Below are 25,599 nucleotides of genomic sequence, written 5' to 3'. Positions count from 1 at the left end.
TCGTTTGCAGGGGAGAATTGACAGATGCAGGAAGGGTTAAGCACCCACCTCCTACCAGATGATTTCCTCCTGCAAATGCCCTTCCCTGATCTCTGTATTAGTGTTATGCAGCTAATTTGGCCCACAGGAGCCAGCCTAGTCTGTATTGTTCATTCGGAGAAGGATGCATTTGTCGGAGTAGCTTTCAAAAATGTCCCTTTTTCATGCAAGCCTGCAATAAGCTTTCTAACATCACTCTATGCTCTCTGAAGCACCTATTACGCCATTGAACAACAAGTAGTATTAAGAGGGTTATTATTCCTCTGGATGACAAGACACTGTTGGGTTTTGACAAGGTCAACTGTGCTGGATGGCTTTTAAATGTTTTAAGGGCTCGTCTGAGGTGTGTGGAAGGTCAACAGTTGCTGTTTGGAGCTGCTGACAGACATACCCGGAGAATGGATTTGCATGCAATTAAACATGCAGGAGCACCTTTGTTTTCAATTGGGATGTTTTCCTTTGTTCAGAGCAAAAGGAAATCGGAGAAGATAAACCAGAGACCTCCTTCATTATTTGTGGGTTAATTTAGAGGCATATTCTTGGCAAGGAAAGCTTATTATAATGTTGCACACAATAGAAACACTGAAGGTGAGCAGGCTGATGGAATTACAACTTGCCCACTTAATTTAGATAATAGTGTTAAGTGCTCCTGGGACTGTCCCACAAACTAGGAAGAAGAGTTGGCTTTGAAAATGGCTCTTGATGTCCCTACTGTTAGCAAAGACACTTAAATAACCCAGAATCCAGAGAGAGAGAGAGAGAAATAAACCTGATAATGTTTCACTGAGCACTGACCAAAAACAGTGTGTAATTTGAGGAGACATAAACAGAGAGCAGAGCTTGGAAAAGTTACTTTTTTGAACTACAACTCCCATCAGCTCCAGCCAGCATAGCCACTGGATTGGGCTGATGGGAGTTGTAGTTCAAAAAAGTAACTTTTCCAAGCTCTGTCAGAGAGGTTTTGTCTTTCTTAGTTCAGGCCTTTCTGAGTACAGAGCAGAGCGATGTTCAACCAAACACACAGAGGAAAAACTCCCTCAGAACTACACATCCACTCAGAGCATAGTGCTGCCTCAGTAAACATCACACCACTCTGCCTGATTGCTAAGCAACACCTTCACCCATTCCCTTCTTGCCTAGTTAACTAACAGAACTCACCCTTAAGTTACAAACTGCACGATCCCTGCTGCACCACTTCCAACACCTACCTCCCCAGAACCCCCATCACCAAAAAGGGCCATGAGGCCAGCCCCCCTTCAGCCTGTGGAGGTAGGATTATATCCTTGGACTTTCAGGACCCTAGCACTGCCGCGCCACAATTGTCACAGTCTAAGGCTCTTAGAGTGAAGTCACTCTAAAGGTGGAGGCCTCATCCGTCTCATGGCTCTGTCAGAGTTTGCTGGTAATTGGAGCAAGATTCTAGTGAAACTTACAGCTGGTACAGCACAGTGAGGAGGAGAGCCTGGCTGAGAGTCCAGAGTCTGTGAGTTCAAATCCCCGCTTGTGTTTCCTGGGTGTCAAGGGCTAGCTAAAGATCACCCCCACAGTGAGTGGCTCAGGGGTTACGTGCCCTGCCACCTGTGCAGCCGTGGGCAAGCTGCAGAGTCCCAAGGAGCCCAGTTGCCCCCCAGCTGGCAGATGCAGACAAGGAAGGGGCTGGTTTGTGCTGCTGTGGCAAGCTAAGCAGCCCTAGCCAGCTGGGGAGGACTAGCCTCAGAGGGAGGCAATGGTAAACCCCCTCTGAATACCGCTTACCATGAAAACCCTATTCATTGGGTAGCCATAAGTCAGGATTGACTTGAAGGAAGTCCATTTCCATTTCAAATGAAGCTTATCTAACATCCAACTCCAGCTGCAGTTGGAGCTCTCCATGGTGCTATCCACTTCCTTGCTTCTGCCTATCTACCTTCCAATTTGTCCCTCCTCCTCAGGCTATTCACTGGACCACAATTCAAGTTAAGCTTGTCCAACTGGCAACCTCGGCCCTGCTCAGAGCTCTCCATGGTGCTACCCACTTCCTTGCTTTAGGAACACTTGATTTCCTCTTTGACTGACCACATTTTGGGAACCTCCGCTTTGCCCGCTTTGTCTGACCTCATTTCTGGAGCCTCCCCCTTGCCAGCCAACCTGGAACCCAACCTTTTCCTACATCTGAATTGCACATATCAGAAACCAATTCCTGTTCACTGATCTGCCCTTCTAGAAGCTGGCCCTGGCTTGACCTGACTCTGCTCACTGGATCCTGGACATGGACCTGATCACTATTTCCCTCCCCTGGAACCAGGGCCAGCTGTGTCTCACCTGGGCTAGATGCAGCAGAGACTGCTGCTTAAAGCAGAACACACGTACTGAGAAGTTCTTGGGCCATGCGAGAGAGTTTAGTTTTCTTTGGATGAGGGAGCACTGGAGGCACATGATGTCTTTGTAATACTTGTTTCATTTACTTCCAATATGCTCTGGTAGCAAATCTGCTAATGCTGCATTTAGTTCCCAGAGAGAGCCCTGTCAGCATGAGGCTTCACATTCAGCCAACTCATAGCTCCAAGCCCTCCTTCTGTCCCACAGTCCAGCACCACAAGCTGCCTCCAAACCATTTCTCTGGTCCTCCCCTCAGCTCGGAGTAGTGTCTCATTCCAAAGGCAGTGGGAGAGAGATTCTCAGCAGTCAGGAGAACAGTTGCTCCCATTGCTGAAATTATCACTGTGGACAGTTGACATACCATCAGCCTTACAAAGGATGGTCTTCGAGCATCCATAACAATAGAGTCTAACTGATGCTAGACTCTAGCGCAGTGGTTCTCAAACTTTTTTGGTTCGTGGCGCACTGTAAAACATATAAAAATTTTCTGGCGCGCTTTGTGTACAAAATTAAATATATATATTTTTTAAACTATGAATAAAAATAAACTATAGAAAACTATTACTTACCCTATACAAATGGGTTTCTTCTCATTTTTAAAATATACTTTTATAATATTTGAGGCACACCTAGCCACCTCTTAGGGCGCACCAGTGTGCCTGGGCGCACCATTTGAGAATCACTGCTGTAGCAGCTAAAGGTAACTGATAACTAAACACGCTGTATATGTAAACCTCCCTTTGGTAGTCCCCGGTGTATTAGTATGCCCCCTGACTGCATTGTAAGGGTGACTGAGCATTGCTTGTGCAATTGGTGCTGCAGTTTTCCTGCTGTTGGTGCAGTGGCATCCTGGGGAACAATTGCTCTTATTTTTCCCAGAGATGAAACCACGTGTTTCCAGATGTGCGCTGCAGTCTCCAAAGAGGAGCCCAAGCATCTGCTGTGTGCAAGTGCCGCTGTTTAGACCACTCTGAGGCTCTCTGTGGAATGCATAAACTCCTACCGGCCGCGTTTTGTGTTCCTCTAGGCAAACAACACCTGTTCCTGAAGCCTCGAAGATGGAGCAAGAAGCCAGCCCCAAAATGCCTGCCCCTAGGTCCCGGACTCCATCCCCAATTTGTCAAGATCACGGTAGGGCAGGACAGGTATAATATGTAGCTCTTCTTCCTTTTTCAGCTATCTCTGTGTGTGGGCAGTTGTGGCTGTGGGTGTGATGGTTGGTGTTAGGTGGTGGTGGTCGGCAACTGGCAGTCCATGGCCCACATTGGGCCTGTGGAGAAATGCTGCTTGGCCCATCACTCACTGGCACCTTTCTGTCGAGAGCTAGGTAACTCCAGCCAGTCTCTTTGTCAGGAAGAGAAGAAATTGCTGGGAGCGTGCCGATTGCATTGCACGTCTCCAGGTAAGTTCATACTGTATCTCTGCTGGCCTCCGCATGTTGGATTCTTGAATTATGCTGGCCCACTGCTGGGCTTGGGTCCTGACTAAAGAACACATGGAGGTATTGATGGCATGAACATTGTGAGGTTTTTACAGGCAGATGCCATGGCCTCTGTGATGTGTACAGTCGATGCCTCCATGGTATCCTGGTCAGGTTGTGAGATTGCTGCTTGTCCATGTGCTGTTGGAGGCTGGTCACTGCCCCAGCAACCTGTCTGCCCTTAGCCAGGCCTCACCTGTCTGCTTTCTTTCTGGCAACCAATCTGTGGGGTGATGACCCTGGCTGCCACCTCCCTCCTCCTCAATCTCAGTGTTGCCATTGGGGAGTTCAGTAGGGTGCAGGACGGGGGCAAAACTAGAACTGGTTCACTCTGCCTCTCATCATCTCTGTCTTCTTAAATTTAACTACATTCTGCGGATTGCACTGTAAATAAAATTAAGATGCTTTAGAGAAGAGGCTATACCAACTAAACATACCTACCTTTTTAGAATTTGACGTATTTTAAAGGTCAGGTCTTTGTTTGTTTTTTGCAAATGCAAAAGCTGGAACCCTCCACAGGAAGAAAGAAACAAGTGTTGCTCACTCGGATTGATAAAACACGTGCTGTGCATGATTTTAGGTTAAACAGTATGTTAAAGTGTTTGCTCACGTTTAAGAGGAGCTGCAGGGTGACCTGACCAGGACTGTGGTGCATGGAGGGGCAAGGTGTTAACTCCTTCCCCAATGTTATCTTCCTGATAAAAGTTTGGGGAAGGGCTGTAGCTCAGTGGCAGAGCATCTGCCTTGCATGCAGAAGGTCCCAAGTTCAGTCCCCAGCACCTCCAAATAGGCCTGGGAGAGACTTTAAATTGGATTCCTGCACTGAGCAGCGGGTTGCTCTCAATGGCCTTATAGGCCCCTTCCGACTCTACGATTTTATGATCCTGTGACTTCCTGCCTGAAATCCTGACAAGCCACTGCCAGTCGGTGTAGAGAGCACTGATGGTGTTGCTCGCTCTGCCGAAAAGCAGGACAAGGGCTACAGCTGAATGGAAGAGTGCATGGTTCAATTCCAGGCATCACCAGTTATGGGTAGGAAAGACTCTTGTCTAAAGCCCTGAAGAACTGCTGCCAGTCAGTGCAGACACTACTGAGCCAGGTGGACCAGTGGTTTGACTTAGAATAAGGCAGCTCCCAAAGTCCCTGAGCTGTAAATGCAGCAACAGAGGCACAAGTGAGAAGTCCCTGACAAGCAGTGTTTTGGGAGTTGGATTTTAATTGCTGCAGGTTAAGCCCCTTACCTGCGGTCCAATCCTCATACTATCCCCAGTGGCTGCTGCTTTTTTAAATCAGATATGTTAAATGCAGTCATACTTTTAGCACAATGTATTGTTGATTCCATGTGTGCGTGTGGGTGCGTGGGTGGGTGGTAGGAGGGAAGAAACTGAAGAGGCCACATTGCGTCTGAGCTGGGAGCAAAACCACAGTTTATTGACTAATAACCATCAAAGGATTATTACAGTTTCAGGCCAGTACAACATTGTGTGATGATGGCATAACAGCTGCTAGTGCAGGGATGAGGAACCTTAGGCTCAGGGCTGAATGCAGCTGTGCCTACTTTTGCTACTGGCCTTGCCCTGCACTGGCACGTGCTCCCCAGGAAGCTGCCCAGATGGAAATGCTGAAAAAGTTTCCTCATTCCTGTTCTAGTGCTAGAGATGGCCCAATGGCACTCTCCCACAACTTGTTCTTTCATTATTTTTGTGTTTTACTATGATAAAAATGTAATAATTGACTATTTACAGCTCTTTAACATTACCCTCAAATCTGTCAGCAGAGTTGGGCCACCTCACTGTTTGTACATGCAGGGCCAGTCATGGACAAGAGACAAGTCCAGGCAGGCTTTAGGGGTGGGTTAGGTTTTATTATTATGGTTGAGACTTTTAATGTTTTAATGTATTTGTATGTTTTTATTTTGTATGTCGGCCAGAGTGGCTGGACAGCCAGCCAGATGGGCGACTAATAAATTTAATTAATTAATTAATTAACAACAACAACAACAACAATAATAATAATAAAAGTCAGACCATGCTTTATTTGCTAAAAACCATTGGTATTTTTAATTTGTATTTTAGTTTCCATACTTATATCTTCCCTGTGTTTCCAAGGCACTCAAAGCAGCTAACAAGTGACAATACAAAAACAATATTTTAAAATATTAAAACAACCCCCCCAAATTAAAATGCTTCAGGTGGTATTCAGGGCTACTCCTACTCAGAGTAGACCCATTGACATGTTAATAGACATGACTAACTTAGGTTCATTCATTTCAATGGGTCTACTCTGAACAGAACTAGGTAGAATACAATCCATGATAGGTAGGTAGGTAGGTAGGTAGGTACTGGTTTTTAAGATGTTTTTAAAGCTTTTTAAAAAGATGTCTTTAAAAGATGTTTTTAAAGATGTTTTGTTTTACTATATTTTAAAGTCTGTTTTTAAGATGTTTTAGAGTGTTTTTAATGTTTTGTTTGCCACCCTGGGCTCCTTCTGGGAGGAAGGGCAGGATATAAATTTAATAAATAATTAAAATAAACGAAAAAGAACCCACACTAATTATTTTATCCCAGTCTGGCACCAGACAAAAATGTTCCGTTAAAGGCCTTTTTTGAACAGCCGCATCTTGATCTCTGTGCCTGAAACAGTATAGTGATGGGTCTGACACCACTTGCTTGGCATAGCATTCCACAGGGCAGATGCCACACCAGAGAAGGCCCTAACTGTGGCTGCCATCAGCTGTGCTTCACGAGGCCAAGGGATCTAGAACAGGGCCTCAGGTGATCATCAGGGGAGGAAGATATGAATGGTCCTTCAGGCATCTGAGTGCCAAGCTTTTTATTCACAAACAGGTAGAGAGAGTAATGTTATATGTAATTCAGGGAACAACTTGCAGCAAACATGTTATTAGTTTTTGTTGCTGACTATTCCCAGCACAACACAACATGTTTTGCGTGAAAAATCTGTGCTAATTCTTTGGTTTGCTCATGCAAACATCCTTATGTGTTTAAATATATCTAGCCCCTTCAGATAATAGGTAAATGATCTTCCTGTCATCATTGTTTCCACAAGCCATAGTTAACCACAGTTTGCTAGTTTGGATGACACACTAAACTGTGATTAATAAACAGTGAGTGCCAAAGCTTCCAAACTCCTCTTCCAGAGGGGAAGCATGAGAGCCCAAGGCTCACTGTGGCTTGTTCTTATCATGCCCAACTATGGTTTGGTATGTCTGAACATTGTCTTTGAGTCTTCAAACTAAAGGCAGGAAAAGTAAGCCTTTGATAAATAATGCCTCTGTGTCTTATGCTCTGTGCATCTCCAGGAAATGTGCTACCTGTGCATGCAGCGCGCTCAGAGGAACATCCCTTTGTATTTGAGTGAAGACAAGAGAAGGAAAGAGAAGGAAGAAGACAGGATATTGGCCCAGTATCAGGCCCTCAAAGACCAAGTTGCCCTTCAGAAGCAGCTGGTAAGGGAACAGAAAAATTGCCATCCCCATGTACATATATACACGTATATGAGCAGGAGGGAGAAATATCAATAATTTAAGATATGCAGACAATACCATACTACTAGCAGAAACCAGTAATGACTTAAAAAGAATGCTGATGAAAGTTAAAGAGGACAGCACAAAAGCAGGACTACAGCTGAACGTCAAAAAGACTAAAGTAATGACAACAGAAGATTTATGTAACTTTAAAGTTGACAATGAGGACGTTGAACTTGTCAAGGATTATCAATACCTCGGCACAGTCGTTAACCCAAATGGAGACAATAGTCAAGAAATCAGAAGAAGGCTAGGACTGGGGAGGGCAGCTATGAGAGAATTAGAAAAGGTCCTCAAATGCAAAGATGTATCACTGAACACTAAACTCAGGATCATTCAGACCATGGTATTCCTGATCTCTATGTATGGATGTGAAAGTTGGACAGTGAAAAAAGCAGATAAGAGAAAAATCAACTCATTTGAAAGGTGATGTTGGAAGAGAGCTTTGCAGGTACCATGGACCACGAAAAAGACAAACAATTGGGTGTCAGAACAAATTAAGGCAGAACTATCACTAGAAGCTAAAATGATGAAACTGAGGTTATCATACTTTGGACACATCATGAGAAGACATGATTCACTAGAAAAGACCATAATGCTGGGAAAAATAGAAGAGAGTTGAAAAAGAGGAAGACCGAACAAGAGATGGATTGATTCCATAAAGGAAGCCACAAAAATGTACCAGAATGCCTATATTAAGATGAAAGTGTGCATATGTCAGTGAAAAGTACAGAAGTGCATTAGGAGAAATTGCTTGCAAAAATGCGTAAATTAGTTGGAACTGCATGCAAAAATGTGTACTTTAGGAGAAATTCACATCAAAATGCTGATGAATGTTCATGAGGGTTAAAATTAACAAATTGCGGTGGAAATGTGGAGAACTGAATTTAAGACTACAGAAATGGACAGATTTGTTTATCCCTTGTCTCCTTATAAGGCAGCCTCTTGGGTTCATTGCCAGCAGCATGTGCGGGTTGCTTGTCTGAAAAAAAGAACCCGTGTCAAAAGTCTCCTTGCAGGTGCAAAGCCAGTGAACCTTCTGTTTTGACTTTAAGTGCCTGCTGAAAAACATTTCTATGCTGCCAGGCTTATGCTGGCAATTGAGAAGATATCTTTCTGCAGTAGTTAGTCATTGATAATCTGATTTTACATGTTTACATGGTTTTACTGTATTTATATGATTGTTGAAAACCACTGTGGTATTTTGTATGGATAGTGGTGTATAAGGATGGTTAGACTGAGAGAATAAGACAAACTGTTGCACTGCATTGCCTCTCTAGAGAATGTACCCTTGCTTGCTGGGGGTTTCTCAGAGCCCTTGTCATCGCCCCATACTGCCCTTCACTTCAACTCAAACGCGTCAATAACAGAGAAGGATGCTTAAACTGAGAGAGTGAGAGATGCAGTTGACTGGATGTTTAAGGGAATGCATTCTTGTAAGCAGGGGGTTTCTCATACCTTTTTGTTGTGTGTGTGTGTCTCTCTCCTCCCCCACCCCCCATTTTTAAAAATCTCTAATGCATCTGTAACAAATCTCATCAAACACAGATGCGAGCTGTGACAACTCGAGAAGAGAACCAGAAAGTCGCTGCTTTTAACCTTGGGATTGCTGAAGCCATCAGAAACCACAAGAACGAGAAACCTGCCGAAACCTACGTGAGCAAATGCCCTCTGTGATAGTCTTAACCGTGCTGGTATCTCCTGCCAAAAGTGGTTCGTCTGTTTCCACTTGAAACAGGGAAGCGTTCTGAACTAGCTCAGTTTTGTTTAACTTAAGATACTTTTATCCTGCCCTTTGTTGCAATGCAGTATCAGGGCAGGGCACAATAATATAATTAAAACCTACAAATACAGCCATAAATCAGAAACAAATAATAAAAAGGAACAGATAAAATCAAACAAAAGCAGCAATAAGAATAATGGTCAGAATCTAGCCAGATACTCAGTGCCCCCATGCAGACTTGCTGGAATAGGTGGGTTCTCAATAGGAGAAAAGGTGTTTTTCACACTAGGAGTGTGGGATTGCCATGGAATTTTTGTTTTATTACATTTATACTCCATCTTTCCTCCAAGGAGAGCAAGATGGCATACATTGCCCTCCCCTTCTCCATTTTATCTTCACAACAACCCTATGATATAGGCTAAGGTGAAAGATGGTGACCAGCCCAAGGCCACCCAGTGAACTTCATGGCTGAGTGAGGATTTGAACCTTTGTCTCTCAGGTCTTAGTTTAGGGATGGGAAAGCTTAGGCCCAGGGGCCAAATGCGGCCCTCCAGGCCTCTCTGACTGCCCTTTGGATTCTTCCCAGGCCACGCCCCCTCCTGAGCCACACTCTTCATCAGCCTATCTTTGCACCTTCCTTGAGTGTTTTTGCCAGGCTGGAATGTGCCCGTGAACAGACTGTGCTTCTGGCTTGCCTGGATGGAGGACTTGGGTTGCCAGGTTCTTGGCCTGAGATTGATCCTGTATTTTTAGGAGAAGAGAAAGTCAGCCAAGTGCAGGTGTTCTTGCAACTCTGTAATGGGAAAAACCACAAGGTGGAATTCTCCCTGCCCCCTCCACAACTTTTAAAGATACAGAAGACCTCTTGGTTGCCAAGCCCAGCCCCCAAAAGGTCTTCTGTATCTTTAAAAGTTGTGGAGGGGGCAGGGAGAATTCCACCTTGTGGTTTTTCCCATTACAGAGTTGCAAGAACACCTGCACTTGGCTGACTTTCTCTTCTAAAGATACAGAAACAGCCTCAAGCCCTGAACCTGGCAGCCCTATGGAGGACAGAGAGCAGTGTGCGAGAGTGTGAGGCAACTAGACTACTGTTCAAAGGTAGCATTCAGTGCTCTACCAATTTTTGCCCCTGGCTCAGCTTGCCACTGGCATGTGGCCCCTGGGACGTTGCCCAGAAGGAAATGCAGCCCACAGGTTGAAAATGTTCTCCCTCACTGTCATAGATCATAGAATAGCAGAGTTGGAAGGGGCCTATAAGGCCATTAAGTCCAACCCCCTGCTCAATGCAGGAATCCAAATCAAAGCATTCCCAACAGATGGCTGTCCAGCTGCCTCTTGAATGCCTCCAGTGTTGGAGAGCCCGCTACCTCTCTAGGTAATTGGTTCCATTGTCATATGGCTCTAACAGTTAGGAAGTTTTTCCTGATGTCCAGTCGAAATCTGTCCTAGTTCCGTCTCTAACCGCTACACCATACTGGCTCTCAGATGTTTTTATTGTTGTTATATGCCTTCATTACAACTTATGGAGAACCTATGAAACGTTTTTGGATATATTCATAGCGTTTTCGTGGTAAGCGGTATTCAGCGGTGGTTTACCATTGCCTTCCTCTGAGCCTACAGCACCTGGGATTCCCAGGCGGTCTCCCATCCAAGTACTAACCAGGCCTGACCCTGCTTAGCTTCCAAGATCAGACGAGATCGGGTGTGTTCAGGGTAACGTGGCCAAAGTCTCAGATGTTTTACAGGTCATTTATTCTACATGATAACATTAAATAATTGGTTTGCTGTGTTTTCCTGGTCCTACTTCTGTTTCTCTTGGGAGCTCACATAATGAGACTCTGGTACCGTAGCAAGGTCTCCTTAGGTATATATTGTGCTCCTTTGTTTTTGTTTTAAAGATAAATGATTTTTCAGGCCACAGCTCAGTGGCAGAGCATCTGTTTTGCATGCCGAAGGCCTCAGGTTCAATCCCCAGCGTCTCCAGGGAAAGACTCCCTGTATCAAATCTTGGGAGAGACACTGGCAGCCAGTGCAGACAACAGAGAGCAAGATTGACCAAGGTTTAAAAACTGATTCTGAAAACACCAAGCTATTAGGACGGAATACTTTCAGGTTCATTGTTTCTTTCCTGCCCAAACTTTGCAAGCCACTCTGGGAATATGATTGGTGGTGGTAAAATACCTATTGTAAATAAACAGGATTGCTGGAGAGCCAGTGTAATTAGTAGTTGGTGAGTGTCTGATTAGGGCTGGGGAGATTTGAGTTCCAACCCCCATTCAGCCACAGAGCTCACTGGTTGATCTCGGGCCAGTCTGTCAGTGTAACCTACCTCACAGGGTTGTTGTGAAGAAAATAATGTGGAAGGAACATAGCAGGATGTACATACATACATAACTTTGGAAGGTCAGCTGCAATTCTTTGGGTACTTCTAAGTGGTTAACACTAAAAGCCTCTAGTCCAGGAGTACCCAAAATTCCAGCTATAAATGTAATAAAAATAAAAGTAGGTTGCATCAGGACTATATGCATGCAAGGTGGTACATTTATTTTATTTATTACTATTGTTAATTGTATTTTTTTTATTTATTAAATTTGTGTCCTGCCTTTCCTCCCAAAAGGAGTGCCAGGATAAATGTTTTGTGTCTCGTTCTGTTGGCTATTTCTGCCCTATTTCTCTGACCGTATGCCTGCATGATTTGGGGGAAGGCTGTAGCTCAGGGGTGGAGCACCTGCTTTGCATGTAGAAGGCCCCAGGTTCCACACTAGGGAAAGAAACCCTAGCAATGACTCTAATTCTAGAAGAGCATATCAGAAAAAGACCAAAGGTGTCATGAGAAGAAAACGATATGGGGGGAAAAGGCCATAGCTCAGCAGTGGAGCATCTGCCTTGCATGCAGACGGTCCCAGGTTCATCTCCAGGTAGGGCTAGGAAAAACTCCCGGCCTGAAATCCCGGAGAGCTGCTGCCAGTCAGAGCTAGACAGACCAAACGTCGGACTTGCTATAAGGCAGCTTTCTATGTTCCTCTGGTTTTTGGAATGCCCCTTAACGTTGCTTTTGCACAAGACTAGATGTGGTCTTCCCATTCAGACGCCTCTTTCCTTGACAGAAATCGTACATTTTTGAGAAGAGGCCGCCTAGTTCTACCCCTCACCAAAAGCAAGAGGAATACGTGCATCAGCTGGGGAAGCAACTGGAGGACAGGATGGCAGTAGAGACGAAGCAAAAGCAGAACCAGGACCTTCTTGACCGCCTGGAGCAAGTGCAACTGGCAGAAGAGTAAGCTGCCTGGGATGAGTCGTCCTGAGAGATGTTCCTTTCCCAAGGTGTTTTCTGCTGTGAGATTTAAAGCAGCCGTCCCCAACCTGGTGCCCTTCAGATGTTGCTGGACTACAACTCTCATCATCCCTTCTGTTGACCATGCTAACTGGGGCTGTTGGGAGTTGTAGTCCAAACAATCTGGAGGGCTCCAGGTTGGGGGAAGGCTGCTACAAGAGCTATAGATGATAATGGGTCTTCTGTCACTTTACTGAGAAAAAAAGGCTACAAGAATCGTCTTGCCAAATTAGACTAAGAGGTCATCTAATTCAGGGAGGGGGAACCAGTGGCCTTCCAGATGTTTTTGGGACTCCCATCAGCCTCAGGTGCCATGGCCAATTCAGAGAACCATGGAATCGTAGAGTTGGAAGGGACCTGTACAGCCATCTAGTCAAACCAAGATAATATCAAAGTTTTGGCAATAGAAAAAATCATTTAAATTTAATGCACTTTTCAAAATGAGGATGCATCATAAAGTCAGTCAGAACTCTGATCGACTTTCCTAGAGGAGAACGCATTCCTTGCCAAATTGCTGATGGATGCAACTTCTATTTTTCTAACAGTTCAGTATAGTTAGAGGCCTTTTTAATATTTAAAAAGGTAATATGATTATATTTGAAAGTGTCCATAATTATTATTATTAGCAATAATAACCAGAAACAAAATCTGAGACTAATTTGTTCTCAGCAAAATCTATACATAATCATGGTTCAGCGGAGAAGTGGGTAAGAGAAATCCGATATTTTATTACCTCGCATACAAAATCCTAAAGTAGGATTTGAGCCAATTGTCAGGAAAAAAAACACCCTCTGTATCTCTCAGGGAGAACAAGAGCTTTTGGGCTGTACCAGACGTTGCTGAGCCACATCCCTTGACTCAGAGGGCTCTCTCCCCTGGCCCTGACCAAATACCACAATTTTTTTTTTAATTTCAAGAATTGGCAACCCTGTTGTTCGGTGATGGGAAGTAATTCCTACCTCGTCTACCACTGGCCAGGAGTAAATCCTACTGAAATGTGATTGGCGGAATCCTACACGCGCTCCTCTTTCTTTTTCTAGGTTAGCTGCCCAAAGAACAAAATTTCTGAAGGACAAGATGGAAGAAATGCAGTGTTATAAGAGGGCATTGGACACACAGGTAAAAATGAGGGCTGCAAATGAACAGCACAATCCCAGGCATGCAGTAGTAGACAGTGTGATGGGGCAGAAGGGGTTACTTGCCTGGCTGCTGCCTTTCAGGAAGGGCACGGTGGCTGCAAGCACACAGGCTGAGCCAATTCAGCCCTCCCCATCCTGGTGAGCAGCAGTGACTCACCAGCCAGGAGGTCAGGTAGGCGTCTCCTCCCCACCATCTCCAACTGCAGTCACGTTTACACAGAAGGAAATCCCATTGAGCTCAGTGGGTCTTACTCCTAGACTAGTGTCAACGTGCAGCCTATTTGAATAATTGGAAGCCTCAGTTACAGATTAAAATCAGGGTGAATTTTAGTCTGGTGGCACTATGCAAAGAAGCTGGCTGATCTCTCCTTTTGGGAAAAAGAAACTTACATTTGCTTCTCTTCTTCCCCTCCATCTCTGGTATGTATCCAAAAGCAGAAGACAGTTTGTCCTTCGGAGTGAAACCTGTTTGTGGCTCCAGTTAGGCTGGTTACACGTTCTTCTGTTCAGTGGACAATTCTCTGTTTTGTTTTTCTCAGTCTTTTTGATATGGTACCAATTTACTTGGAAATGTGACCCGTCAATTTATTGTCACATGAGTTTTGGACCTTAGCTCTTCTCTGTTCCCAGAGAGTACTTCCCAAGTGCTAAAATGTAAGACTCGGGCCTTTCTGATCTTTGGTTACAAGTGTCTACACAGCACTGTAATATGGCAACAAAAAGTTGTATGAGATATTCATCATGCCAATTAAAGATTACAAGCAATAATTATGTAGGATTTACTTATAAAGCCTCCAGCCCTCTTGTGCAGGTTTGCAATCGCTGCTCTATTTGAAGGGTTGTCAAACATGGCTTGGGAAGCCATTAGAGATGGAATCCACCGCCGCTGCCGATTTGCCACTGATCCACTCCGTGCCTCCCCCACAGAGAGGAGGGGGACCCCTGGGTTGAACAATACGGCAGAGGCCGCAGTTGGTATTAAGCAGAATTTTCGCTCATCCCAGCCTGCAGCCTGTTGTTTGCTCTGTAGGGTGGTGCCTCTTCCTCCTCCTCCATGGTCTGGCTCTGTTTGGGGAGGCTGTTTATTTATTATTTATTTATTAGATTTACATCCCATCCTTCCCCCCAGTAGGAACCCAGGGTGGCTGTTGCCGTGGCCTCTGCTCTATCTTTTGGCCTGGGGGGGGGCTCCTCTCCTGCCTCCTCTGTGGTGCAGATTGGTAGCAAATTGGCTGTGAATTCTATCCCTGGAAACCATGATGGCTGGCTGGGAGGGGGTTCCAATCTGCAGTCACACATAGCACTCTAGGAACACATTCTGTATTGAACACATAGCATTATAGACACTTGTTCTGCCTTCACACATAGTGGTATACATGGATGTGTCATTTCCCTGGGCCTGTTTCCTCTTGCTTACCAAAGCAGTGCTAAGAGCTGCGAGTAAGGCTCCTTTTCTTCAGTTTAATTTTCTCTTGAATTTGGACACAGATAAAGATGAAGCCGACTCCGTTGCCGCAGTACGAGCCTGATTCAGCTGAGATCATCTTTGGGAAGAATGATATGAATAATGACAAAATGGATGAAAGAAAAAAGCGAGCCCAGGAATATTCCAAATACCAGTTGCAGGCGGCTGCGGACCACAAGCGGGCGGCCATCATCAGCGAGCTGGTCGATCAGAGGAGAGCAGCAGATATGATTCAGAGAGCAAAGAAGCAGTAAGAACAGAAATTGTTGCACTATGGTTTTGCCCGTATGCATGCAGAGTTGGGGCCAGGGCCAGCCCTACTCTTTTTAGGATTATTTAAAGCATTGTTACCCAGCCAAATAAAGAAAAAGGCTCCCAGAATGGGTTACAAGTATCAGGCTTACAATCTAAAAGACACAAGCTAAAAGGAAAAACGATTGGGAGGCAGGAGGAAAAAAGCAAACTCTGGTATTTGTTCTTGCAGTATTTGTGTAACAACTTGCTGGAGTTGAAATGCTAGACAGTGGGAGGGTGTCCGCTTGTGGGTGTCATGAAAGGTCAACAAGGAATTTTTTTAATGTATTGGACTGCCTTCAAGTCGATCCTGACTTATGGCAACCCTATGAATAGGGCTTTCACGGTAAGCAGTATTCAGAGGGGGTTTACCATTGCCTTCTCTGAGGCTAGTCCTCCCCAGCTGGCTAGGACCTGCTCAGCTTGCCACAGCTGCACAAGCCAGTCCCTTCCTTGTCCACAACTGCCACCTATGGGGCAACTGGGCTCCTTGGCACTATGCAGCTTGCCCACAGCTGCACAGGTGGCAGGGCACGTCACCCCTGAGCCACTCCCTGTGGGGGTGATCTTTAGCTGGGCCTTGACACCCAGGGGACACGAGTGGAGATTTGAACTCACAGACTCTGGACTCCCACCCAGGCTCTCCTCCTCACTGTGCTTCCAAAAATGTATTACAATTGTATTTTCAGTCCCATTTTTTATTCCCAAAGTCAAGTGTGTGTGTAGTTTTCTGCCTTGGGTGCCGCAATAACTTGGCCACTCTTAGGTACTGTGTACCTTGACGAGGCACCGGGAAGGGCCATGAGCTGAAAGGACTCAGAATCTGAATTTCTTCCCCCTGCTTTCCTAGGTTGATAGCTGAGAAAGGAGCGCGCCTTGAGAAGATTTTCCAAATGAACTTAGCCATGCAGGAGGACTGGAAGAAGAGCGCGGGGTTGAAAAGGCAACGGGATTATGAAGAGCAACTCTTTAAGCGGTAAGGATCAGCAGGAGTCCTATTCCCCCCCCCCCATTTTGCCTCTTTCTTGGCCAGTCCTAGAGCAAGGAACCAGGCTAGAGTGACGAGCATCCTGGAGTTCTAAGTCTCGTACAGAAAGCTGCCATTTAGATCGCAATATCATGACACTCTGTCCCAGCATCTCTGTAGCGCTAAGGACTCTCTGCTTGGCACTGGCCTCTACCCAAGATGGCCATGTTCAGTTTCATGCCAGAAGTGATAGTCACATAGCACTGGGACCCCTTGGTATCAATATCCTCCCCTGCTCCTCTGAATGCTTCTCCAGTTGGAGAACTGTGCAAGAATAGGAAACGTAGGAAGGTGCCTTTTACTGAGTCAGACCATTGGGCCATCCAAGTCAGTATTGTCGACACTGACCGGCAGCAGCTCCCCAGGGTTCCAGACTGTGTATATCCCAAGCCCTGCCTGGAGATGCCGGGGATTGAACCTGGTGCCTTCTGCATGCAAAGCAGATGCTCTACCTCTCAGCTATGGCTCTTCCCCTAGGCGGAAGAATGTGTAAAAAGTGGACATGGACTGCCTTCAAGTCAATTCCGACTTATGGCGACCCTATGAATAGGGTTTTCATGGTAAGCGGTATTCAGAGGGGGTTTACCATTGCTTTCCTCGGAGGTTGAGAGGCAGTGACTGGCCCAAGGTCACCCAGTGAGCTTCATGGCTGTGTGGGGATTCGAACCCAGGTCTCCCAGGTCCTAGTCCAACACCTTAACTAGCCCTCACTATTATAACTGAAAGTCAGTTATTGTGTCTTGCCTTATTGTAAAAGGATGTAAAAGTCTATTGATAGCAATTCGACACAGTTTTGGTTCTGCTCTAATTGTATATATATCTCCCCTAATTGTGGCTTTATTTTGTGAGGAGGCTGCGTTCTTGAAAATTTCAGCATTGTGTTTGAAATTGGCATAGCAACTTGTCATAAAATCATGTGTCATCAGTCATTGCTTATAATTGCCTTCACATATCCTGAAGTGCTGTCTTGGCTCATTGGACTTTTTATCCACCACCTATCACGTGAGGACGTGTCTTGCGTCCCCACGTGATGTTCCCAGTGTGGAATCCTGTTAGTGGCGAAACATCACACCGTGCGACTTACAGAAGAAAATAGACCTAGAGACTTCTGAAGCAGCAGCAACTATGGCAGTATCCTGACATCAAGTGTGTTGTCCTGTTTAAAATAATTAAAAGCAACACTTTATTTTGCAAAACGGAAAAATCCGGCATCTTCGAAAGAGGGTATTTCATGCTGAAAACTGGAACATGGAGAAAATTTGGCACAGGACTGACTAAATTGAATATTCACATAGGCAAGAAACCTTGCAGTTTAAGAATGCACCTATAGCCAACAGATATTTCTATCAAACTTTAAAAAGCAGGGGAATTGGGCAGCTATAGTGAATGGAGCAGGAGACCTGACCTGTCTATTGTATTGCCCTACAAATTTGTCAAAATGCAAACACAATTTGGGTTGGTCTTTCACAGTCCAATCCACTTTCTGTGTAGCTTGGAAGAATTTGGTAACATGTGCCTTATTCCACAGCAGGCACGTGTAGCCTCCCACCCAAATTTAAACCAAAGCTCTTCCTGGCCACATCCACACCAGACTGTTATTTCACTTTAGGCAGTCATGGCTTCTCCGAAAGAATCCTGGGAAGTGTAGTTAGTGAAGGGTGCTGAGAGTTGCTAGGAGATGCCCTGTTCCCCTCACAGAGCTTCAATCAGAGCAGCTGACTGTTAAACCACTCTGGCCACTGGAGCTCTGTCAGGGGAATATGAGTCTCCTCTCAGCACCCTTCACAATCTACACTTCCCAGGATTCTCTGGGGGAAGCCATGACTGTCTCATGTGAAATCAAAGTCTGGCGTGGGTGTGGCCCCCTGATTAGGTAAGCCCAGCAGTTGGGAGTCTGATTTTTGGAACACTGACAGTTGGTTCTTACTGAGCATGCCCGACATTATCATTGAGTTCAAGCCAAAAAAATTTGAATTAATTAAAAATCAGCCAGGCATTTTTTAAACTTTTAAACTATAGAAGATGAAGGTCAGAATATGGGGCAAGGTCAGTAATAGGATTACAGGTACTCTGTGAACATGGCTGATTTTTAATTAATTTCAACAAATTTCAACAAAAAAGTCCAAAAGGGGTCTGGTTTTTCTCTCTCTTCTACACTTTGAACTCTCGATTCTCTCTGACTGTTTTGTGTATCACCATGAAAATTTAGAGGGTTGTTAAGCAAACATTTCTGAGTTCAGGACTATATGTTTTGTAAGGTTTTGTTTTGAAATGAGTTTATGGGAAGGATCAGAATGGCATGGGGGGTATTTTCAATTTAACATTGCGGAATGCAAAAAATCCATGCTCATTATAGTATACAGCCATTCTTGTGGCTATATAATCAGTGTTCATAGGCAGTATATGTCTCATGTTACCAAAAACTGGGGACATTCAACAACCTTCTGAGCATCCACTGTTGAAGATAAATATCTACATTAAAAATAATTATTTATACTCCAACATGGTTCTAACGAGCCTTCAGGATAGTTCACAACACATAAAATAGGGGAGCCTAATTTGTGGACCTCAAGATGTTGTTGGGCTACAGCGCCCTTGATCCCTGACCATTGGTCATGCTGGCCAGCGCAGATGGGAGTTGGGAGTCCCAACAATGTCTGGAGGTCCACGGATTAAAATGTAAATGTCGATTCCGACTTATGGCGACCCTACTGATGTATAATGGCAGTGAGCATCATTGGTATTCTAAGCTGCCTTACACTGAATTGATTGGTCCATCTAGCCAGGAATTGTCTACCCTGGCACCTGCTCTCCAAGGTCCTAGCTGAAAATGTTTAGCTGGAGATGCTGGGAATTGAACACTTAACAGAACGTGTGATTCACCACTTTCCACAGAGTCTACATTCTGTAAACTAGGGGTGGGGGAATCTGTGGCACTCCAGATATTGGGCTCCAACTCCCATCAGCCCCAGCCAGTATGGCCAGTGCTCAGGGATGATAGGAGTTGGAGTCCAACAAATACCTGGAGAGCTACAGATTCTCCATCCTTGCTATAAACTAGGGATCACCAACATTTTGGGGGGCTTGTGTACACATTTACAAACTGGAAAGCCTATTGTGGGCACCGCATCCAAGCACATCCCATAACCAGTTCTAATAGCTACAGCAGAGCACATCTTTCAAGCCTTGTTTCAGTGGGGGAGGCCTCCGTGGGCACATGTGTGCCTGTGAGCACCACATTGGTGGCCCCTGCTATAAACTGGTACAGTCCTGATGAGCTGGAGGTACTTCTAGGTATCTCAAGGGCTGTAAGTGGTGGAGCATCTGCTTGGCATGCAGAAGTTCCCAGGTCCAATGCCCCACATCTCTAGGTAGGACTGGAAAAGACCCCTGCCTGAAACCCTGGAGAGCTGCTGCCAGTCATTGTAGACTGCACTGAGCTAGGTGGGCTGATGGGCTGACTCAGGATGAGGCAGCTTGCTATCTTCCTATATCTGAGGAGTAGTAGCTGCTTGACCTTTCTCGTTAAGGATGTGCGTTGCTTTTGCTAAGCTGCATCTCCTTTCATTCCAGCGCTGGGGACAAGCTCCTGCTACTTGATCAGTGTGCGAGGTATCGCCATTGCTACCAGTGTAAGAGAAGCATAGGCAACAACGGGGAAACAAACCTTTGGATAGACAATAAATACATCCCTGGATCCCGGTTGATAGTATGAAGCAACTTCACCTGTTTGTTCCTTCCCTCTTCCATCCTGTAATTTTCAAAAATCGTTTTGAAGAAAGAAGAAATCTGATGGCTTTGATGTGCTTGATTGGAGTCTTGCAGCTCTGTGCAATATATTCTCCCCTTTTCTGCTGCTTTCTGGCTTAAGGTTCCTGTCCTCCTGCCTTCAGTGTGGTTTTTATGAAGAATTATGTTGAATTAAAAAAAGTATGGAAGTGCCCTGGTGATAGCTTTCTTGCTTTAGTGCCAAGTGCCGTGTTTACTTTTTTGGGAGGGAATGTGTATGTGGGTGGGTGGGGGGTTGGTACCATAATATATGGGGGGACACTCTTGAAGCCTATGGGGTCAACTTTTGTTTTCTTACCAGAACCTCAAGATCTACCAACTGGAGCCCGGTGCAACTAAGTGCTCAGGGATGCATGAGCTGGACATACACTTAGAATTAAGGAACAAGGTGCCCTTGAGCATATAGTCAGCTCAGGAATGTGTTCTCCATATCTTAACTGAACTGATAGTCCTTTTGCACACAACCCCCCTGAAAAACTCCTGGTTTCACCCCAAGATTTCTTGGTTTCAGCAGCATCAATTATGTCACGAGTGGGGAATCTTTCGCCCTCCAACTGTTGCTGAACTACAACTCCCGTCATCACTGGCCATGTTTGCTGGAGCTGATGGGAGTTGTAATTCAATAACATCTGGAGGGCCAAAGGTTCCCCACTCCTGATTTAAGTACAGAAAAGCCTTTGTTGTTGTTGCTGCTGCTGCTGCTTCAAATTAGGAGCTGCTTAGCTTCATCAGGGTTGCTACATTATATGCCTTCAGAACATGCTCTGGAACTGAATATGGTCCTAGTATCAAGGTGATTCCTGATGTGCTTTGTACGTATTAAGTTTACACCTTGACTACAAGCCGTGGAATCTGTTATCTCAAGGCTAGTTGGAAGTGTCAAGTAGAAACAAAAGTGGCTTGATAAGAAAAATATTGCATGTGTGTACATGGCATTGTCTGGAGTCTGACACTGGGTGCTAGTGGCAAAAATAAATAAATGTGTTAATTAGGCACAAAACCACCTTGTGCCAGTTGCATACGGAATAATATGAACACGCCTTGTGTGATAAGAGTCCTGATGCATAAATCACTGACAGAGCAATGGATTTGGAACTGGGTGTAGGATAGGTTTATTTTTTAATTGCATTTTTATCCTACCTTTCTTCTAAAGAGCTCAGGCATACATAGCTCACTTTCTTGCTTTTAGCCTCACAGCAAACCTGTGAGTGAGGTGGATTAGGCTGCAAGAGTGACTGTCCCAAGGCAGGGGCTGTGTCAGTGGGGCAGTGGAATCCACTCCAGGTTTTAGTTGAAACCTTGAACGAGCTGAAGCGCCTTGGGCAGCTCCATGAAAGTTCAGACTAAAACCCAGAGGAGATTTCACTGCCTCACTGACATGGAGCCACCAGGTCCCCCTGCCGCAAGGTCGCCTGCTGTAAGGGTATATAGCCCCTGGAGGGAACCCAGCCCTCAGGCTAAAAAAAAAGGTTTTTTTAGCCTTGCCTTACAACTACTATGGGCTTGTTCACACTAGATCTGAAGTTTCTTTTTGATATTAACATGACGTCTTCCTCGTCAAAATGGCGGCCTATATATTTTCCCTATTAAATTCAGATTTTCTTGATCTACAGATGATCTGATAAGGGGGGGAAATCCAGTATACACTTGCATGTTATTGTGCTGTGGATGCACTGCAGTGTGTGTGTGTGGTTTAGTACAGGTGTGGTGACTGTTCTCTCAGTGGCATCTGTCAACACTAGGGATGGAAGGATCTTTCATTTCAGTTCTCCCAGTTTCTCATTTTTCAAGTCTGAAATTTAGTTCACATTTCTGCAGTAATTTGCTATTTTTAAAAAAAATCCTCCTGAAAATTCCTCAGCATTTTAGTGTGAATTTATGTATTTTTGTCTGCAGTTTTGATGAATGCGCACATTTTTGCAAGTAATTTCTCATAATACAATGCATTTTTGTATGTTATTTTCATGAATACATTCATTTTTACGAACGCTTCCCCTAATGTATGCATTTTTGTAAACATTGGTTGGTTGGAGAACTGAATTACAAAATTTGGATAAGTGTGAATTTTGAAGGATAGCTGTGGTTTGGTTCTCTTATTGTTTTGGAACCTGCAAATTAGATTCGGCTTGAAATACAAACTGAATTGAAGTTCTCCCTTGTCCCCAGTTGCCACACGCCATATTTCCATTTGGCTTTTTTCACTCCAAAGAAAAGTATGCAACCTGCCTTTTCCTATTAGTTGTTGCTGAAGGCACCGGTAATTTAATAACAACAATAATGTTGTTGTTGTTGTTAATAATAATAATAATAGTTCAAATGTATTTTTGCACAAATCAGCTGTGTTAACAATAAATTTGGCAGGTGTAGGTATAGAGGGTGGACTGGAAAAAGGGGAGTGAGGTACCAACTCTTCATGCCAGTGATGCCAAATCCTTGCCTGGCTTGAAGGCACACACACATTTTTTGTTTGTTTTGTGCAAATCTGGTATATTGAAAAACTTACATTAAAAAAAATTAAAAGGTGCATACATGGGGTAAACAAATATCTACATGAACACCCACAAGCGACCATAGGTTTCCAGAACTTACGGTGAGTGTGTAAGTACTAATTCAGAGGACAGGACAACCCCACCCAGTTCAAATACATTATTTATTTATTTATTTATTACATTTATATCCCACCCTTCCTCCCAGAAGGAACCCAAGGCGGCAAACAAAAACACTAAAAGCACTCTAAAACATCTTAAAAACAAAAGACTTTAAAACATTAAAACAAAAAATCTGTAAAAACATACTAAAACATCTTTAAAAACGTATTAAAACAGAACATCTTAAAACATCTTTTTTAAAAACATCTTTAAAAACATCTTAAAAAGCAATTCCAACACAAACGCAAACAGGGAATTTTTTAAAATTAAATTTATATCCCACCCTTTCTCCCAGAAGGCGCCCAGGGCAGCAAACAAAATACTAAAAAAACTCTTAAAACATCTTAAAAACAGATTAAAAAATTATACTTTAAAATATATTGAAACAAAACATCTTTAAAAACATTAAAACAAAACATATTTAAAAACATCTAAAAAAAAGCTTTAAAAACATCTTAAAAAGCAATTCCAACCCAGAAGCAGGCCTCTACTTAAAAGGCTTGTTGAAATCATTCCATCAGGCGCTGCTCTCTAAACATTGAGGAACAGGAAACACTGAAATAGATTTTGGATGCATAAAACTGAAAGTGTGCGGTGGCTGATGGCGCAGATACATAGATAAATTGACCCACATTCACATTAATGCCCTAGTGAGGAAACAGACCATGTAAGATAGGCCAGTATTATCTCTATATTAAAGGTGGGAGACTTAAGGGATTGCAGAGTGCATAAGGCAAACTCTTGGTCAGTTTGTAGGAGAAGTGCAATCTAAAGCAAGACCTTCACATTCCTCATCACTAGACTACACAGTGGAAGCTGGTCCATGACGGAAAATGGGGTGCTGCCTTACCAACCTGTCTGCTCTCAGCTAGACCCTACCTGCCTGCCTACTTCCTTACAACCAGTCCAGGGGTGGCACTGGCTGTCAGCTTCTTCCTTCTCCTTAGTCTCAGTCTTCTCCTTGTAGAAATCCAGAGGATGGGGACAAAACTACTTAGTTGGCTCTGCCTGTCATTAGCTCTGGCTTGACCAGTGCTGGTCTCCTTGTCTTCCACCCCTGCCAATTCCAATGGGCACCAGCCACCAGTGATGTGGCACCACATCTCAGTAAAATAGCTCTTAAAGGTCACGAGAAGAGGCCCTCTTGCAATATCAAACTTGTAAGCTATTCTGAACACTGTGGAGTTGCACATTCAAGGAAATCAGTAAACATGAGTTCCTATCTCTGCTACATTAAAACAGAACATGTTATTGGCCATCTGCATTTTCACAGAAATAATTTTATTCTGGTTTTAGCTGGTAAGATCCATACACAGTGCCAGATTCTTGGTGCAAGTTATATTTAAACTGGACGCAATTGCATTTTTGTAATCAGAGTTTTAATAGACTTACACGCACACACACACACAAATTCTGATATACCTAAGTATGCAGTGCTGTCGAGTTACAAAACCACTGTACTGGAAGTCACTGTCTTGGGCTTTTTCACAGTTTAAATAAGAAAGCAGCCAACACATTCATCTTTGTCTGAGGTTTTCAGTAATTAAAAGAACAACACTGGAACATTCTAAGTGCTTTAGCGCAGGATTACATACTGAGTGTGACCAGTAGCATCCATCAGACCATTATCATGTGGAAAGATAATGGTAAGAATGGTTGATGGCTAATTTGAGAGAGCCACTTTTTGGATCATGAGGCTCCATTTTATTTATAGAAAGTGCATTATTCAGGAAACAGCACATCTCCCAACTTTCAAAGGGTCACAGAGATCTCTTCTTAGCCTCTGGAATATGTTCCCGAGCTGACATGAACCAGCAACTTGCAGCACACACTAAGCAAAATGTTGGGAAAGGCCTCAGCAAGATCCTTTACAAAATATTCTGAGCTTGGCTGCAAACATCTAAGTATCTTGAGCTCAGTGAAAAGTTCTTACAGAAGACCTTTTGGCTGAATTTGGAGGAGGGTTTGAAGCACAAAGTGTGTGAAACGAATGGGAAATTAACTAACCACCTGAGACGTGTGGCTGCTTCCTGCGTCTGTTGGTTGCTTTAACCTCCCCCTTCAACATCGCTCTGATGGGGTCTTTTTTGCTGGGTGGATGGGTGGGTGACATACAAAGCCAACCCCTAGTGCCGACAGGGGGCTACTCCCCTCACCTCCCCAGGCTGTCAGAACAATGCTATATGGTGACATAGTGTTGCTCTAACTGCAGGGGCTTCTGGGTAAAAAAAAAGTTTCCCTTCTAACAACACTTACAGCAAGATAGGCTATTATTCAGTGGCATAATTTAGAAATTCTTATTTATAAATGTACTTGAATTCCAGAAGGTGGAGCTGATTTTTCCCTTATTTGTGAATAGGAGGGGGGAGGTTAGGCCTGCCGCCTGCCTGCTTTTTTAATTGAAATGGAGCAAGGGCAACGTTTCCTGGCATGGAAATAAAATATTGCTTTCTCTGTTATCAGGCTATTGTTAAAGGCACAGGAGAATGGTGTTGGGGGGGGGGAAGGGGAAGAGAAATTACCAACCCTAGGTGGGGTCAAAGTTGCTCCATTCAGATTTCTGTGTTATGGTTGACTTTGGGTTGTATTCAACCAAGTCTTACCCAGAGTAGACCCACTGAAATTGATAAGCCTAAGTTAGTGATGTCTATTAACTTCAGTGGGTCTACTTTAAAGAGGACTAGGGCTGCGTTCACACTGCACTTTATTCCGTTATTCTGACTATTTCTTACCTGGTAATTTGCGCATTATATTTGATA

The 25,599-nt window shown here is 44.3% G+C and overlaps 1 protein-coding gene and 1 non-coding gene across 2 annotated transcripts in view; one reads left to right on the top strand and one right to left on the bottom strand.

Moving 5' to 3' along the window:
* The window catches only part of CCDC81 (coiled-coil domain containing 81), a 34,348-nt gene extending 14,009 nt beyond the window's left edge, over positions 1–20,339 (top strand). The window contains exons 8-15 of the mRNA XM_061629620.1: positions 3,425–3,542; positions 7,197–7,343; positions 8,970–9,077; positions 12,252–12,421; positions 13,519–13,597; positions 15,106–15,332; positions 16,227–16,352; positions 19,977–20,339. Coding sequence (XP_061485604.1) covers positions 3,425–3,542; positions 7,197–7,343; positions 8,970–9,077; positions 12,252–12,421; positions 13,519–13,597; positions 15,106–15,332; positions 16,227–16,352; positions 19,977–20,118 — 1,117 coding nt within the window. The 3' untranslated portion in view covers positions 20,119–20,339. The remainder of the gene's footprint in view (positions 1–3,424; positions 3,543–7,196; positions 7,344–8,969; positions 9,078–12,251; positions 12,422–13,518; positions 13,598–15,105; positions 15,333–16,226; positions 16,353–19,976) is intronic.
* LOC133386419 (5S ribosomal RNA) lies at positions 10,756–10,874 on the bottom strand. Its single transcript, XR_009763166.1, has one exon. It is a non-coding gene; the product is annotated as a 5S ribosomal RNA (ribosomal RNA).
* Positions 20,340–25,599: the final 5,260 nt, after the last annotated feature.

The sequence above is a fragment of the Rhineura floridana genome, chromosome 5 (assembly GCF_030035675.1).
Source record: "Rhineura floridana isolate rRhiFlo1 chromosome 5, rRhiFlo1.hap2, whole genome shotgun sequence".
In the NCBI taxonomy this organism is placed as follows: Eukaryota; Metazoa; Chordata; class Lepidosauria; order Squamata; family Rhineuridae; genus Rhineura; species Rhineura floridana.
The sequence above is the reverse complement of the archived record's forward strand: the minus strand, read 5'-3'. Positions and strand labels throughout refer to the sequence as shown.